Source organism: Ixodes scapularis, unplaced genomic scaffold (assembly GCF_016920785.2).
Source record: "Ixodes scapularis isolate PalLabHiFi unplaced genomic scaffold, ASM1692078v2 PGA_scaffold10__122_contigs__length_95168666, whole genome shotgun sequence".
Lineage (NCBI taxonomy): Eukaryota > Metazoa > Arthropoda > Arachnida > Ixodida > Ixodidae > Ixodes > Ixodes scapularis.
This window is the reverse complement of record NW_024609836.1, coordinates 19,755,742-19,770,321: the sequence shown is the minus strand read 5'-3', so window position 1 is coordinate 19,770,321 and position 14,580 is coordinate 19,755,742. Positions and strand designations below refer to the sequence as shown.

Sequence of the window (14,580 nt, the reverse complement as noted above, 5' to 3'; positions counted from 1 at the left end):
AACAAAATTGAGCGAAGAGAAATGACTCAGCAGGGGAGAAAGTTAAAAAATACACCCTTCACACACGCACAGAAAAAAAAAACTTTTTATCCCAATATGTGTGTTCATGAAGAGAGGCGATTCAGAAAGGAAGATGAGCTAAAAAAACTAACAGCGCCCGCATGCAAAAAAAAAATGCTTTTTGGCGTTTTGTTACAAGGCGGAAGTGAAGATATAACAAAGAAAGAGAAGCTCTCGCCTTACAACGAACTCATCGTGGAAGTTTGCTGTAAATGTTTTTTTTCTATATCAAACTACTTGCAATATTGAACTGATCGTAGCGTTTCTTGCTGTTCGTTATGAACGGGTTTGACTGTATACCCTTAACAAGGATTGCGCTAGAATAGAGATGAGGAAAGGTGTCCGGTTGTGTTTCAGCTTGAGGAGGCGTTCCGTCGCCTGAAGGTGGAGGAGGAGGAGATGAAGAAGGTGGAGGTGCAGAAGAGAGAGCAAGACAGGGTGGACGCGATGAAGCGCAAGGAGCAGCAGAGGATCCTCGACGTGAGTCTCACCCTGCGGGGGCCCGGTCCCTTTCACCTTCTCCAAGCTGGCACTTCTTTGGGATATGGAACCCCGAGTTGCCATACATTTAGCCTCAAATCACTACAGTACTCTTCTCGGTTTTGGTTTCAGAATCACTAAGACAAGGACATTCCTGAGTTGCTAACCTTCGCATCGGAGATGCTTTCATGCCACAGATCTGATCCACAAATTGATGAATTTCTGGTGACACAAACAGCAAAATTGTTTTAATTCCACGATTGTACGGTCACTTTTTGATTCATATTTATGGTGGTGAAGAACCAGGTTCTAACCATTGTAAGCAGTCGAGAGGTCGGTAATTTTGATAGGAATACATCTTTAATGACAAGGGAAGCTTCTGTCTTGGTCTTGGCATGGAAGGAGTGAATCAACGTAAAGAATAATGCGGGTGTTTAGCTGTTTCGGTCGACGAGTGGCAGAGGAATCGGCCATGGTTTTGGAAAATGGAACTGTTTGTGGCTAGAATCTGAAGCGTCTCAACGGAGCGGCGTGCTCAAGCATGGGATCGTCGCGTGTGCAGGAGCGCATGCGAGAGGACGGCATTCGCCGGGGTGGCCTGCTGGACCTTCCGCCCGGCGACAACGGAGACGTGGGAGGGGGCCTGTCTCGCTCCGCATCGCAGAAGTCTCTGGACAGCGGGGAGACCCGCAACCGGCTGACCACGCCCTCTTCGGTCAAGCGGGCCGAGAGCATGAAGGTGGAGCTGGGCAAGAAGCTCAAGCGCACGCCGAGCTTCACGACGCGTCGGAGGGCGCAGAGCTTCCGACGCTCGGCGCGGAGCAGCGGCGGACTCCCGCCCGTGGAGATGGAAGGGTTCTTGGACCGCAAGCACGAGCTGCAGGCCGGTGGAAAGAGGGCCACCATTCGCTCCTGGAAGACCTTTTACACGGTGCTGTGCGGACAGCTCCTCTGCTTCTTCAAGGCAAGCCAGTCTTTTGGGCATTCTGTGGGTCATGCGTTGTCCATGCATTTGCTCTGTCGTCAGGCTATAAGAAACAAAGAGCAGAGATTGCTAAAAGAATGCTTGCCTCGAGTTTGTGGTATTCTTAGTTCCATGCGGGTTCATCCTTACTTCTGGATGCTGCTATAGCTTTTAAGAAGCCACGCTGGAGGCGCCGCAAGAAGTCAATCAATGACAGGGCCTGTAGACACTGCAGTCTAGCTAAATTAATCTGTCTCTTGAAACTAAAACATTCATGATAGGGTTATTTGTTGGTATTAGCATAGCATACATAAAGTAACTTTTGAAAATTTCATTGTGCACTTCACCGTCACCATATTTTCTTCGATAGTCTCTTTCAAAAGCCGGTATCCCATTCCCTTACGAACGTCTCTTGAGGGGTTCGCATTTCTAATTCCACTCGCGCATAAGGCTCTAAATAGAGCTAAGATCTTTCCACACAAAGCCTTCCGCCGTCCGTTTCCCTCACATTTTTAACTCGCCCACGACGAAGGAGCAACTCGCGCTGCCACAAGGAACTTGTGGGTGATGCCCACGGTGCCTAAAGTGCGTTTCCGACCGAAGCGTCTGCCGCATCCTTGAAGGCGTTTTCTCGATTTCTGCTCGACCACGGCGTAAAAAACATTGCACCGTCGCCTGCCACAATTTCACTGGTGGCACAAAAGCGGATGTGGACGTGGCAGACTCTTTGCCGTTTCTTGCTCCGCAGCCTGACTCTCAACGAAAACCAAAACAGACACGAGTTGGGACGCCGCGACGACTCTCACATCCACTCGTCTTTTTTGCCGTCGTTTCTATGACGAAACCGCCACGACATCCAATGGCCCAACAGGTCGCCTTCCACCACGCATTTTGTTGTTGCTTCGTGACCGCTCTCGATGGGTGGGCGGAACGGCGCCGGCGGAAGACACGAGCGTTGACGGCCTCTTTGTTTCCAGGACCAGCAGGGCTTCGCGGACAGCAATGCAGCCTCCCCGCCTGTGAGCCTGCTGCAGGCCCAGTGCTCTCGCGCGACGGACTACACCAAGAAGAAGCACGCATTCCGGCTGCGCCTGGCCGACGGGGTGGAGTTCCTGTTTGTGGCCCACAGCGAGGCCTCCATGAGCGACTGGGTGAACAAGGTCTCCTTCCACGCGGCCCTGCCCCCGAGCCTACAGCTGCTGAGCTACGACGAGGCCCGCAGGAGTGCCGGCTTCGACCCCTCCCAGGGCGTCGCCGGTGAGTTCACCTCGGCCGGCGCCCCCTCGGCCTTTCGGTTCGATTAACACTCTCAAATTTTGTCCTCGCTCTCCATCGCGATTGTCTGACTTCTCCGAAAGCTCTCATCCTCTTTTTTTTGCTTCCTCGAAGTCCACTTGGTGGAATGTTGCGTAGGTATGGAGAAAAGTCCCAGTTCTTCGCCGTGTCTTGCGAGTGGACTGAGGTGATGGTTGAGGCTCTGCGCGTGACTATGCTGCCACGGTTAAATTTAGTGGATTTACGTTCCGCCGAATTTAGTGGAGACATTTCCCTGCTAGATTTAGCAGACCACGACGTACATACGCACGTGGGATCTACTGCAAAACCTTACCAGTATCGGCTATCGCTGTGAAATCCTACCCATTTCTCGCTTTGCAATGAACAAAAAAGTTTATTTTTAAAAGAGCATAGATGGGACATTTTTTTTTTTCGTAATTTTTCCCATTGAGAAGAAAAAATGTTTTGTGCAACATTTACACCGTTAGATGCAGTTTAGGTGGAGGTCATGGCCCGCTCTAAGCCCTGCCCACAAATCAGTTGCCCCGCACATTACTACTGGATTGGCTTGGCTGCTTGGCCGGACACACGACAAGCCTGGTGTCTCCCTTTCCCGACATTTGGCGCGTCTGGCGCCAGATGTCGGGGGGGGATGTCGGGACACCTGACAACGCCTACTAGTTGTGCGAGCAGGCATGCTACAAACTTCCAGCATCGTTTGCTATTTCACCACCATCTATCGGCGTCTGCCATGCGCAATGGACGCGGACATATACGCTGCTTGTCGGCGTCCGTTTTCACCTTCGTTCGTCTGCTATTCCGCCACCCGTCTAAAAACTTGTACAACGCTCGCAAGACTCGACCATAAAAGTGGCGTTCTAGCTTTCCATCATGCACGAGTGATGGTTCAATACAAGCATCTGTTAGCGTCTATCGATGTGCGGTAAAAGGCGTTCGAGAGGACTAAAAAAAAGCAACAAAATAAATATGCAGTCATTTCAGCTTTTATGTACTTGTTGATAAGGATAGATAACTGGGCGAGTTGGTGAGAGTTCATGTTGAAAAGCAGCGCGACTGGGACGAGGACACAAAGAGACGAAGAGAACACAAGACAAATCGCTGACTATCAACTGGTTTGTTATTACAACACAAGGAAGAACGACAATAAAATGAAAAACATGGAGTCAAATGTTTGCGCGCTTGCTTGGTGCCTCGTGGAATACGTCCCTTTCTTCTTTTTTCTTCCGATTGTTGACTGGTTTTTTTTTTTCTTTCCTCAGGAGCTTTTGTTACCCTGAATCCAGATACGAGGTGAACGTTGTTTTTTCAGCCCAAAACAAACTAAGTAGATTATGTTCCGCTGTACGTGCACGAAGGGGGTGGAAAGCAAGATAAGAATATAACACATGTAAGGTAAAGCATGGGATAAAGTTTTTGTTGTGCGTAAAAGGCGTGGTTTACCGCATTCCCTTCTCTTGTGGGCACTGGTATATCGGGCAGACTGGCCGGTGCTTAAACATCCGACTAAGAGAGCACCACAGCTCCTTGAAAGGCACCGCTAATTCACATCTGGCGATACATTGCAGAGATTGCGGTTGCGAATCACTATTAGAAAACACCAGTATATTATTTCAACACCACGACCAAACATGTCGAGAGATGGTAGAAGCCTGCAACATCACAAAGAACAGCAGTTCATGTGTGAGCCAACCTTCGGTGACTCTGACTCCCAGCGAGATGAAGTTTTTGGATTCTGGGTAACAAAAGCTCCTGAGGAAAGAAAAAGGAAAACCAGTCTACAATCGGAAGAAAAAAGAAGAAAGGGACATATTCCACGAGGCGCCAAGCAAGCGCACAAACATTTGTCTCCATGTTTTTCATTTCATTGTCATCCTTCCTTATGTTGTAATAAAAAACCAGTTGATAGTCAGCGCTTTGTCTTGTGTTCTCTTCGTCTCTTTGTATCCTCGTCCCAGTCATGCTGTTTTTCAACATGTACTTGTTATTTTTTTAGCGTGGCATCCACGAGCAGGATGCCATTTGGCAGGCCAGATGCATTGCAAAACTTAAGAGCCACTTGCCTTTCGAAGCACAATGACGGGAACATACCTAGACTAACTTGATGCGTGCCAAACACCCGATTGCCTCCTGCCAGTTGGCTCGCAAATTATTACCTAAGTAGGTATCTAGTTGGGTATTGAAACCATGGTCGCAACCACGACAGTTCCACAATTCACAAAGCAGCGGGCCGCTTTTACGGGGACTAACATCTTTATTCACCATCAACACTGTCAAAGAAAGAAACCGAGCTAGATTGATCAAAATAGTGAATGTGGGACGCTAGGCTTAGGCCAGTCCCGCTACGAAAACAGTTCTGCTCAGCGCTTCCGAAGGCACATACTTGGGACAGTTGTTTTCGGCAAACTATGTCAGTTGATGAGATCTTCCTCTAAACACCTCTAGGAACTCAGAACGACCCGCACTCGTAAAAATTGACGAGTTCAACTAGCTACGCTCGTTCAGCACTTTGCAGACGCCGGCAGCCATGTTTGTTATCGTCTGAAACCGAAGTGGAAAGGCAATCTTGGGATATTTTTGGAAACAATAATGACTCTGTCTACATTATTTGTTCCTGAAACATAAAAGAAGTTGATTAAAATACTATTATGGCACGGAGATACAAATTTACAACCAGATTTTCAAACGTCAACCATCTCTCTAGCCGATGAGAGATCTAAGCACTTTGTACACTTGGGGCGGGGCTTAGTGGGCTGCGACCTCCACATTCTGCACCTAAATTGCGTCTGGCGACATAAATGTTGCTCGGAAAAAATTATTTTTTGTGGTGATATCTTTTTTATTATATGTGTCCCTTTAGAAAAAAAAAAAATATTTTTTTTTATTGCAGTGTCTCTTTATAAGACGTCCGATTGTGACATTAGGAGCGGTGATAATGCTTTAAAATTCAGAAAGTGACGTTACCCAAGTCGCCAATCGAGAGATTCTCAAATATTTGCAGCGAGGCAGTGGCTTTTTTCGTCACCAGCTGACACGAGGTGCTTGTCCTGAATTTATATTTCTTAAAGGGTCATGGTGCATGTCATTTTCTTCTACTCAATTTTTTAGTTTTTGCTTTTAGCATCCTTTTGCTCGGATGATAACGTGGGACCAAAGTCATCATCGCTGCTACAACTGCCTTGAGGCAAAGTCTAAACTTTCTGCAACGCATTGTGCATAGCACATGAGACACAGCAAATTTATCTCACAATTACCTCACAAGTCTTCATAACTTGGTTGTTGGAAGAAATTAAGATGTGATTTTCACATAGCAACTTGTACTTTTTAAAAACATAACTGAGAGCTGTCATTAAAATCACGTATACAATTACAGCTTATAAGTTGCACTTTCTCTGGAAATTAAGAACTTTTTGCTGACAGCCAGATGTTTCCGGTACAGCTCTGAATTATCGGTAAAAAAGGCTAGCATAGGGCGTCGAAATTCCAACCTAGCCCACTTGTTGGCCCGGGCAAAGTTAGTAAAATCTACCTTTTTGTCACGGGGGTGCAGGGAATCACTGTTACTTATTTGTGTATGAGAGCACGTAGGAGCCATCTAAAGTTTTCTGAAGTTGTCTGTGTGTTCTTTGTTTGTGAATGTTAAATGCGTCTTACATGTTCTCGCAATGTTAGCAGCATATTAGCCACGTTTGAGTTGTGCATGTGCATATGCTCGGGATGGTGCTTTTCTGGCTGTGGTGTTTGCATGCTGGGGTTTGCTTGTCTGCTTCCTTTATTGTGCCACTACCACGCACTCACACACGTCTGAGGTTTGCTCAGGACTGCCAGGGTGCACAGTTTCAGAGCTTTTAACGCACTAGGGATGGAGCATGCACGTACGGCTACCAAATACTGCCGGACGAGAGTATATGCCTTTCCTCTCTTATGCCATCTACCGGAGTCTAAATAATTTCTTGACCTCTTCGAAACCATTCCTTTCAACGTTACGGTGTTCACTTCTGACCAAACGCATCAACCAATGGTTAACCTTAGCCGGTGACCTGCAGCACACCCAGGCAGCAAAGACACCGCTTACACCGCACAATGAACGAGCACGGTTTCCTGCCTCTCGCGTTGGACGCTCTCGGTTTGCTCGCACTGTTGCTCCGGAGCGCACGTTGGCTGTCGCTTCCTCTCGTTTTGCCCCTGGGAAAGTGGCTTGTGGACCGCACCGCAGACACTGCACGGACGCCACTTCTGGGCAACGCTTCTTTCTCGCGTCCGAGGGCTTGGGAAGAGGAGAGGCCATTCTGTGCCCTCACCACGCTCCTTCTCTCTTCCCCTCTTGACACCTGCAAAAACACCAGCAGCGCCATCTGGAAGGCCACCATCATCCGCAGACAGCGACAACAGTGGCACGCCGTTGGCGGATCGACATCGGCGCGACCTCTCGAGCACCCCAAGCCCGTGCTCTTCCCCCGAGCTTCGCCACGGAGGAACTGCGGTGTCCTCGCACCCGCGCGGCTCTGCCGCGACGACGGGCAAGGATAAGCCCCCGGTCCCTCCGCGAAACTCTTCGGTTTCCAACTCGGGCGATGCATTGGACGGAGGGTCGGTGAAGAGCAAGATTCAGATGTTCCAGCAGGGGCAGGCTTCGGGGATACCCCCGCCGCCGTCGCACGTGGGAGCAGCCGTGCCGACGACGAAGGGCGGCGTCCACTCGGGTAGGGTACCCTCTTTTGACTCTGGGCGTTGGACGTAAGCTTTTGCGTCTGCGGTGAATCTCGACGACGGCCTCGAGCCATCGCAACAAGCGGCGAGCGAAAACCACACGCGTGTTTTCTCGTCTTTCTGCCCATTGGAGAGTGGCGTGTGCTTCGCTTGGAATAATGTCACCGAATCTGGGGAGTTACATCGTTACCCGCCGTACATAACCAACGTGAACGGGCAAAGGGCTGCTCATATCAGCTACTGCCCAGGCTTACACGATGGTACGCGATTGCCACTCGACCTTGGAAGGCACATAGGTTACCCCAAATCGCTTCTTTATATATAACTAGTCGTCACATTCTGGTACCGCACCATCTGAATGAGAATGTTTCCCATCATTTTCTTTGCACTAAAATTGTTAACATTGTGGTAGTACTGACCTACCTTTGGCAGTCTTCAAAAATACAGTCGTTCCTTCCTACTTTTACGTGATTTTGCTGCCTCGTGCCTCTAAACCTCTAGCGCAGTTTGTGCCAGCAGCATTAACCACTGCCCGTTTGGCTTTGCTTCATCCGAAATATTCCTTTTGCATTAAAAAAAGGGACAAAATGTTGACTTGCTCTTGGAGATTGTCGAAAGATTTGCAGTGTCACAACTTGAAAATGATCTTAGTGCAAAGAAAGAAAACATAATGACGAGAACTTACTGAAGCTAGCTGAGATTGGGGTAAGGCGGTTGGGGGGAGGGGGGGGGGATTTTTTTGAAAAAGTGGAACTGAAGTCTAAACATAGTTTCCACTTTCCCAGATCAAGTGACCCTAGCTCTGAAGACATGCTTGCAAGCTCAATTCAACTGTCCTAACAGCAGCTTCTATCTTTGTATGCCGTAGTGCATATAGTACCCTTTGTCTGATGTCTTGTTGCAGTGTTAATAGTGTACCACTTTGCATTTGTCTGCTACACCACGACTCATTTTGTTAGAAAGCTAGGATCATTGTTTTATTACCACCTCAATGTTTTCAAGGTGCAGTTTAGGGGGCATGTAACAGATTTTTGTTGCAGGTTAATCCTAGGTGGTTTAAATTAATGCAGAGCTTGTACTCTGTTTCACCTTATGTTGTACCACAGCAAAGGCTAGAAGCACGAGCTCATAGCATTGGCAGCTGCCCAGTTGAAAATTTCTATTAGATTCCAATTGGAGTTTTCCCATTGGTACCAGTTAGGTTTTCAGACAACCAATTGGTCACTGCCAATAGGAACCAATGAAAACCATTTGGAACCCATTCAGGTTCCAACTGGAAAAATAATTCCAATTGGTGAGACCCATTCGCCATTGTGCTTCCACTTGGAGCCCACTAAAACCAATTGGTTGCAATTAATTCCAATTGGATATAATGTGAATTTTTAGCTGGGTGCCCTTACGCACAAAAGCCTGTGCCGCCGAGATTTGCCCCAGAGCAAGGGGCTTGCTTGTAGCCTTTCCTGTGGTACATCATATGGTGAAATAGAATATAGAGTGCAGTCCAGTGGTGCCTCCCCCCAGCATTCAAGCACCGTCCAGTGTTACTCGTACCAAGCGATTCGTGAAGAACAACAAGTTACTGGGCCAAATTGAATGTGCCTACTTCCTCTCTGCCTTCTTGCATCACATTGGCCAATTTTGAATATACTTGGCCATAGGTATTTCTGATATCATTTTCTTTCATAGAAAATACATGAGAAAACCAAAGAAGCATATTTCTAACTTGCTCTGATGGTGGAACAGTTGGCACGCTTGGCTAGTGATCTTTGTTCTCAGTGGACTATACAGGTTGGATACCACGTGTACGTCTGAGAGATTTCTAAATTTCTCCTTTTGATGTGTCATTGTAGCCGCCGTGGCCATGGTGAGGAATTTGAGGCTGGAACATTCTCGAATCACACAGTCATAACCTTCGAATTTGTACTGCGTCGCAAAAAAAAGGGAAGAGACTGCACGCACGGCAGGCGTGGGCTCGCTCCTGCGGTATTTGCTTTTCTCCCACTTCACGACAAGTCGGCGGTGGGTGATACCAAGTGTCACTCCAGACTTGGACCCCTAAATTGCCGCTCGCACACTTAGGAGGTGATGGGCCCTTCTCCCGGGGACATGATGGCCTCCGGCCCTTCTAGAACCTCTGCACAGTGCTTGAACGCGTGCGTGAAACGTCGTGGGGTGGCGTTCTAGGCACGGCGTAGGCCTCAGTTCTTTGCTGGGGCATGCCAGTTGCCCTACATTAGTTTGCCACGTAGACCAATTAGCACCTAAAAGACCCGCACCTTTCCTCCCCAAACGTCCTCACTAGTGGATCCACACAGTGCCGCCTTCCTTACATTGGCATTGCCACCGGCGCATTTGGCAACGCCTCGCAACGAGCGCGACGCTCGCACGCAGCATTGCCAAAACAGACACGCTGCCACTTTCCGGCAACTCTCGTGGAGCTTGGGCGTGTTTGCCGCCGGGTCCGCGACCTACTAATGACGACGTTGTGTGCAGGCCCTGCCTTCTACTTGGTATTGGCAGACGTCCGCCTCAGTTTTATTTTATTTTGCTTCTTTTTTTCGTTTATTCCATTTAACTTCGCCTTTGTGTCCCGACCGTCTCTAGTAATTCCGTCCTTTTTTTATGGGACTCTAGGTAGACAAAAGGGCAAACGCGTAGGAAACAGGGACAGAGTAGAAGTGCACACAGGACAAGCACTGACTCTTAACAGAACTTTAATGAAAAAAAAAAATCGGCAACACCTAACGCATCACAGCGTGGTGGATCAACGCGTGCCTAAAAATGCAGTCTCTTTGGTGCGTAAATTCAGTGACATCTGGCTGACGCATTTCATAACCTCTTTTTTAATTGCATAGGCTTCTAAGATTTGCCTAGTCATTCGGTCTCTGCCCTTGCCAATAATCTCTGCCCTTTTAGAGAAGGGTCAGCACCCACAGCTAGCACAATGAAGGGGTAAGTGACCCCCCCACCGCTCCCACTTCTGACTTTAACGACGGGTCATGCTCCCGCAATCTGTGGTTAGCGCATCTGCCCGTCTGACCAATACTATAGGCTTTTTTACGTGTAAGCGGAATTTTATAAACAACTCCCACGTTACAGTCAACATACTGATTTTCGTGCCTTACCAAGCAAGTGGGACCATTACCTTTCCTATTCGCAACTCTGAGGCAAAGTTGCGCCAACTTGCAGGGAGCAGAAAGCACCAAGGGCACATCGTACCGCAGCGCAGCTTTTTTCAAGTTGTGCGAAATCTTGTGTATGTACTGAATGACAAGCAATCTTTTGCTCGGCCTTTCCCCTCTGGGGGCGAGGTGCTCCCTTTAGTGTCCTTAACAAGGCCCCTGCAACGTTCAGTAATACCGATGTTGGGAAACCCACCGCTGTCAGCCGTTCTACCTACCGGTCAAAACGTTTGTTAACCGCATGGTGAAATGACTTCTTGAGGGCAACCTGTAGGCAAGAAGAAGCTATACCGTAACATCCCAAGTCATCGCCCACCCCTCCTGCCACCTGAAATTCATAAAAAAGTGGGGTGGCCGATGTCTCAGTGGGTAAGCTCAAAAAGTGTAGAAAAAACTAAAAAATTAGCACCAATTTTAGTGTGTATGTAGCGCGGCTACATAGAAAATATACAATAAACTCAAAACTCAAATTAGTTTCATTGTTTTTTTAGAAGAAATGCTCATAAAGGGATGTTTTACTATCGCGAAGTCCATTGCTTGCATACGCGCGATGAACACCACCGATCGGCATGCAGCGCAAACGCTTGTTTTGTGAAAGCATATTTCTAAAACCGCTATATTTCCTTCACTAAGCTCGCTACCCTTTGTTTATTTGTAGATTACAAAATAAAAGAAGCAAAGAAAATCAGTAGACAAGAAAATAGAAAAACCAACCTGGCACAATGAGCGAGTGCTCGGGCGAAAGAAGCGACGAAGAGCGATGCTAGGGGAGCGGGAAAGCCGGCGATCACGTTGGCAAATACTTTGGCGTCGGGTCAAGTCGGGCTCTTTGTCATTCGCAAGCTGTTGTGCAACTTTCTTGTTTGGTGCATACATGCGTGCATCCATGGACGGCACCACGAACACGGAGCTCGAAATGGGACACTTTACAAAAGTCTGCGTGTGGCATTCCATCAAATTTTTATTTCACACTGGCTTTGTCTGAAACATCGCACAACCTTACTAACCGTGTTGGCAACATACCTGGAGAAGGAGCGGGTTCGCGACGACATGATTTCGGTGCAGATGGATTTTGACCTTACACTTTGCGGTTATACTCCAGGGTATGAGGCGTTCGCTGACCTCGCGATCCCTGAATGTGTTACTGCTTGTGTTATCTTTCTGATAACACAAGCAGTACCGACTTATTTCTGAAAACTTCTAAAACAGACTTGACGACTCTTGCCTCTGACGTATTCTCAGACTTATTATTGTTTAATAAGTTTTCACAAAAAAGTAAGAGTGGCTCATGTTCACTAATAAACTTCAGGATGGGGATTTTTTACAATTTTTGGATTTGGGATTGGAATTCACGGTTAGACACGTCCGCTGGTTTTATCGCCCACATTTGAAGAAGGGTCTTCTCCCATTTAATTTGTCGCACTCCAAATGAGTGAAAAGAAAGATACCGTATTTACTCGAATATAAGTTTAAGCCTTTATATTATATACACAAACTCAACTCTGTGACGTCACGGCGCGGTGGTGGCGCGTCGGTCGCACTTCCGGTCTAGGGCTGTGGGCAGAAGTCCCCATGCCAGACGTGTATTCCTGCGTTCTTTTGAAAGGAACCAGACAAAAACCTGCCTTCTCGTCAAAACGCTGCGACTGGGGCCGTACCAAAAGTGTTGAGAAAGGTTACAAGGTCAGTTTTCACGTCCTCCGTTCGTCTGAGAATCTGGATAAAGGGGCACTTACCCCTTTACTAGCTGTGGGTGTCGACCCATCTCCTAAAGGGCAAGGACAGTGACCGAATGACTAGGGAAACTTTAGAAGCCTATGCAATTAAAAACAAGGTATTAAATGCATCAGCCGGGCACCAATGAGATTACATTTTTAGGCACGCGTTGATTGACTGCCCCGTGATGTGTTTGGTGTTGCTGATTTTGTTTTTTATTCAAGTTTAGTTGAGAGTCAGCGCTTGTCCTGTGTGCACTTCTCCTACTTTGTCCCCGTTTTTTGCGCGCTGTTTGTCCTTTTGCCAGTATGAACCAAGTACCCCACATCGCCATCCTAATTCACGGTCGGTAGACTTCGATTGGCTTCAGCTAAGTTGCCGGTTGAAAAGTGGGAGCTAAAAAGTTGTCATTGTTTCCTCCGTTGCAAACCCGCTGTGGGGTGCAGCCAGCGCAATAGCTGAGGACGCAGTTCAGAGGTCGTCTGGCAGCACCCACTCCCCCAAGAGTGCCCAGAACGGCTACGGGAGTCGGCCCGAGTCGATGCTGGGGACACCGACCAGCAACAGCGCCTACCGGTCGGTGGATAGCTACAGCTCGAGCGGGCTGGAAGGTGCGTTGCCGGCACTCGTCCACTTCGGGCACGTTGCTGTGTGTTCTTTGACTCGCGCTCCGATGTCCGGAGTGTGAGTCGGTCAATGCAACCGTGTGAATGAGCCTTAATGTGCATACTAGGAAGCGTTTGGCTCATAGTTGTGCACCAAAAAGTAAATAGTTGTTTATACGGAGGGAGGTTAGTCTGCCTGAGCATGGCAACATTGTTACCCACTGTAGACGAGAAATTTAGCCTGTGCAGTACAACTGCTAGCCTGGGGTCTTTAATGTGCATCACGCAGTTGTGATATACGAGTGCACTCTTGTTGGAGAGTCATTCACATTGAGACAGGCAGGGGTGGGACCGAACCCAGGATCCCTGGGTTCTGCAGTGCAAGCTTTCGCTCCAGATGCTCAGAGCTGGTGTGCGCTAGACCACTTTGCCACCAATCCCGCTTATGCATCAAAGGGTGTTGCAGAACAAAGTAGATTTCAAGGGACGTTGAGTAAAGGATTAAGAAGATCAATTGAGATATAAGAGCGCAGGGACCAATATTGAACGGGACCGGCTTATGCATAAATATGTAAATATCTTGCACTTGTTAAGTATGTAGAAGTGTTTTGTTTGGGCAACCTGACTGAGAAAGATTAATTTCACCGTAATAAAAGTCCGAGATCTGCTAAACTGAGAACGCCCTTTGCTTAGGGGAACCCTTGGGAATACTCTGGGGATACCCTGTGTTCCAAAGCCCCAAGTTAATATGCTACATATTTAACAGTTTTCGTCGACAGAGGCTAGAGATTGTTTCATTTCAAGTGGTTTGGAAACTTTTCTTTGTGTCCCTTGGTTGACCCGACTTTGTGGCACAGATTCTCCGCCGTCGTTTGTGCTTCCACCACTGCCGGACCAGCCACCGCCCAAGGCACGACGCGCCGAGGACTCGGATTCCGACGTGGCAGGCACCTTGTCTGACGGAGACCAGGAGTGGAGGAGAGGTGACTGCCCTTCTTTCCCTTTGTTCCTCATATATTTAGTTCTTTACACCTATACTCGCTGCGCTGTTAGGCATCGTGCAGGAAGGTACACGAGTACAAACGTGGAAAATTGCATGCACATAACGAGCAAAAGACACGTTTCACTCTACAATAATTAAAAACGAGCGTGTTGGTGAATAGATATGAATACTTGAAAGGATAAAACATAGAGGACGGGGACGTAAAGAATTCCTGTTTCCGTCCCCGTCCTCGATGTTTTATATCTTTTCAAGTATTCGTATTTGTTAACTCTGCAGCTTGTAAATTAACGCTTTTAGGGCACTTGAGACGGCCTGCTAAAATCGGTTTCTCAGCTTATCACGCTGCAGATGCTGCAGCTTACTACAGAGGTGCAAGTAGGTGGTGAAATTTCACAATGAAAAATCAAGAAATGCCTCGTTCAAAAAAAAAAAAAGAAGGAACATCTGTTTTGGGCTTTTTATGCGGCCACTTCGCAGACGTTACACGCGTATAGAGAAATTCTGCCGACGGGTGGTGTATGCCACGTCGAGGGAGCACTGGCCGATTTGGATGGATAGGGAACGATC

The 14,580-nt window shown here is 47.9% G+C and overlaps 1 protein-coding gene across 1 annotated transcript in view; it reads left to right on the top strand.

The window, feature by feature from the left end:
- LOC120846391 (spectrin beta chain, non-erythrocytic 1) overlaps positions 1–14,580 on the top strand; it is a 289,174-nt gene that overhangs the window by 269,683 nt on the left and 4,911 nt on the right. Inside the window, exons 70-75 of the mRNA XM_040218123.3 lie at positions 418–540; positions 1,103–1,504; positions 2,482–2,761; positions 7,144–7,500; positions 12,852–13,016; positions 13,868–13,993. Coding sequence (XP_040074057.1) covers positions 418–540; positions 1,103–1,504; positions 2,482–2,761; positions 7,144–7,500; positions 12,852–13,016; positions 13,868–13,993 — 1,453 coding nt within the window. The remainder of the gene's footprint in view (positions 1–417; positions 541–1,102; positions 1,505–2,481; positions 2,762–7,143; positions 7,501–12,851; positions 13,017–13,867; positions 13,994–14,580) is intronic.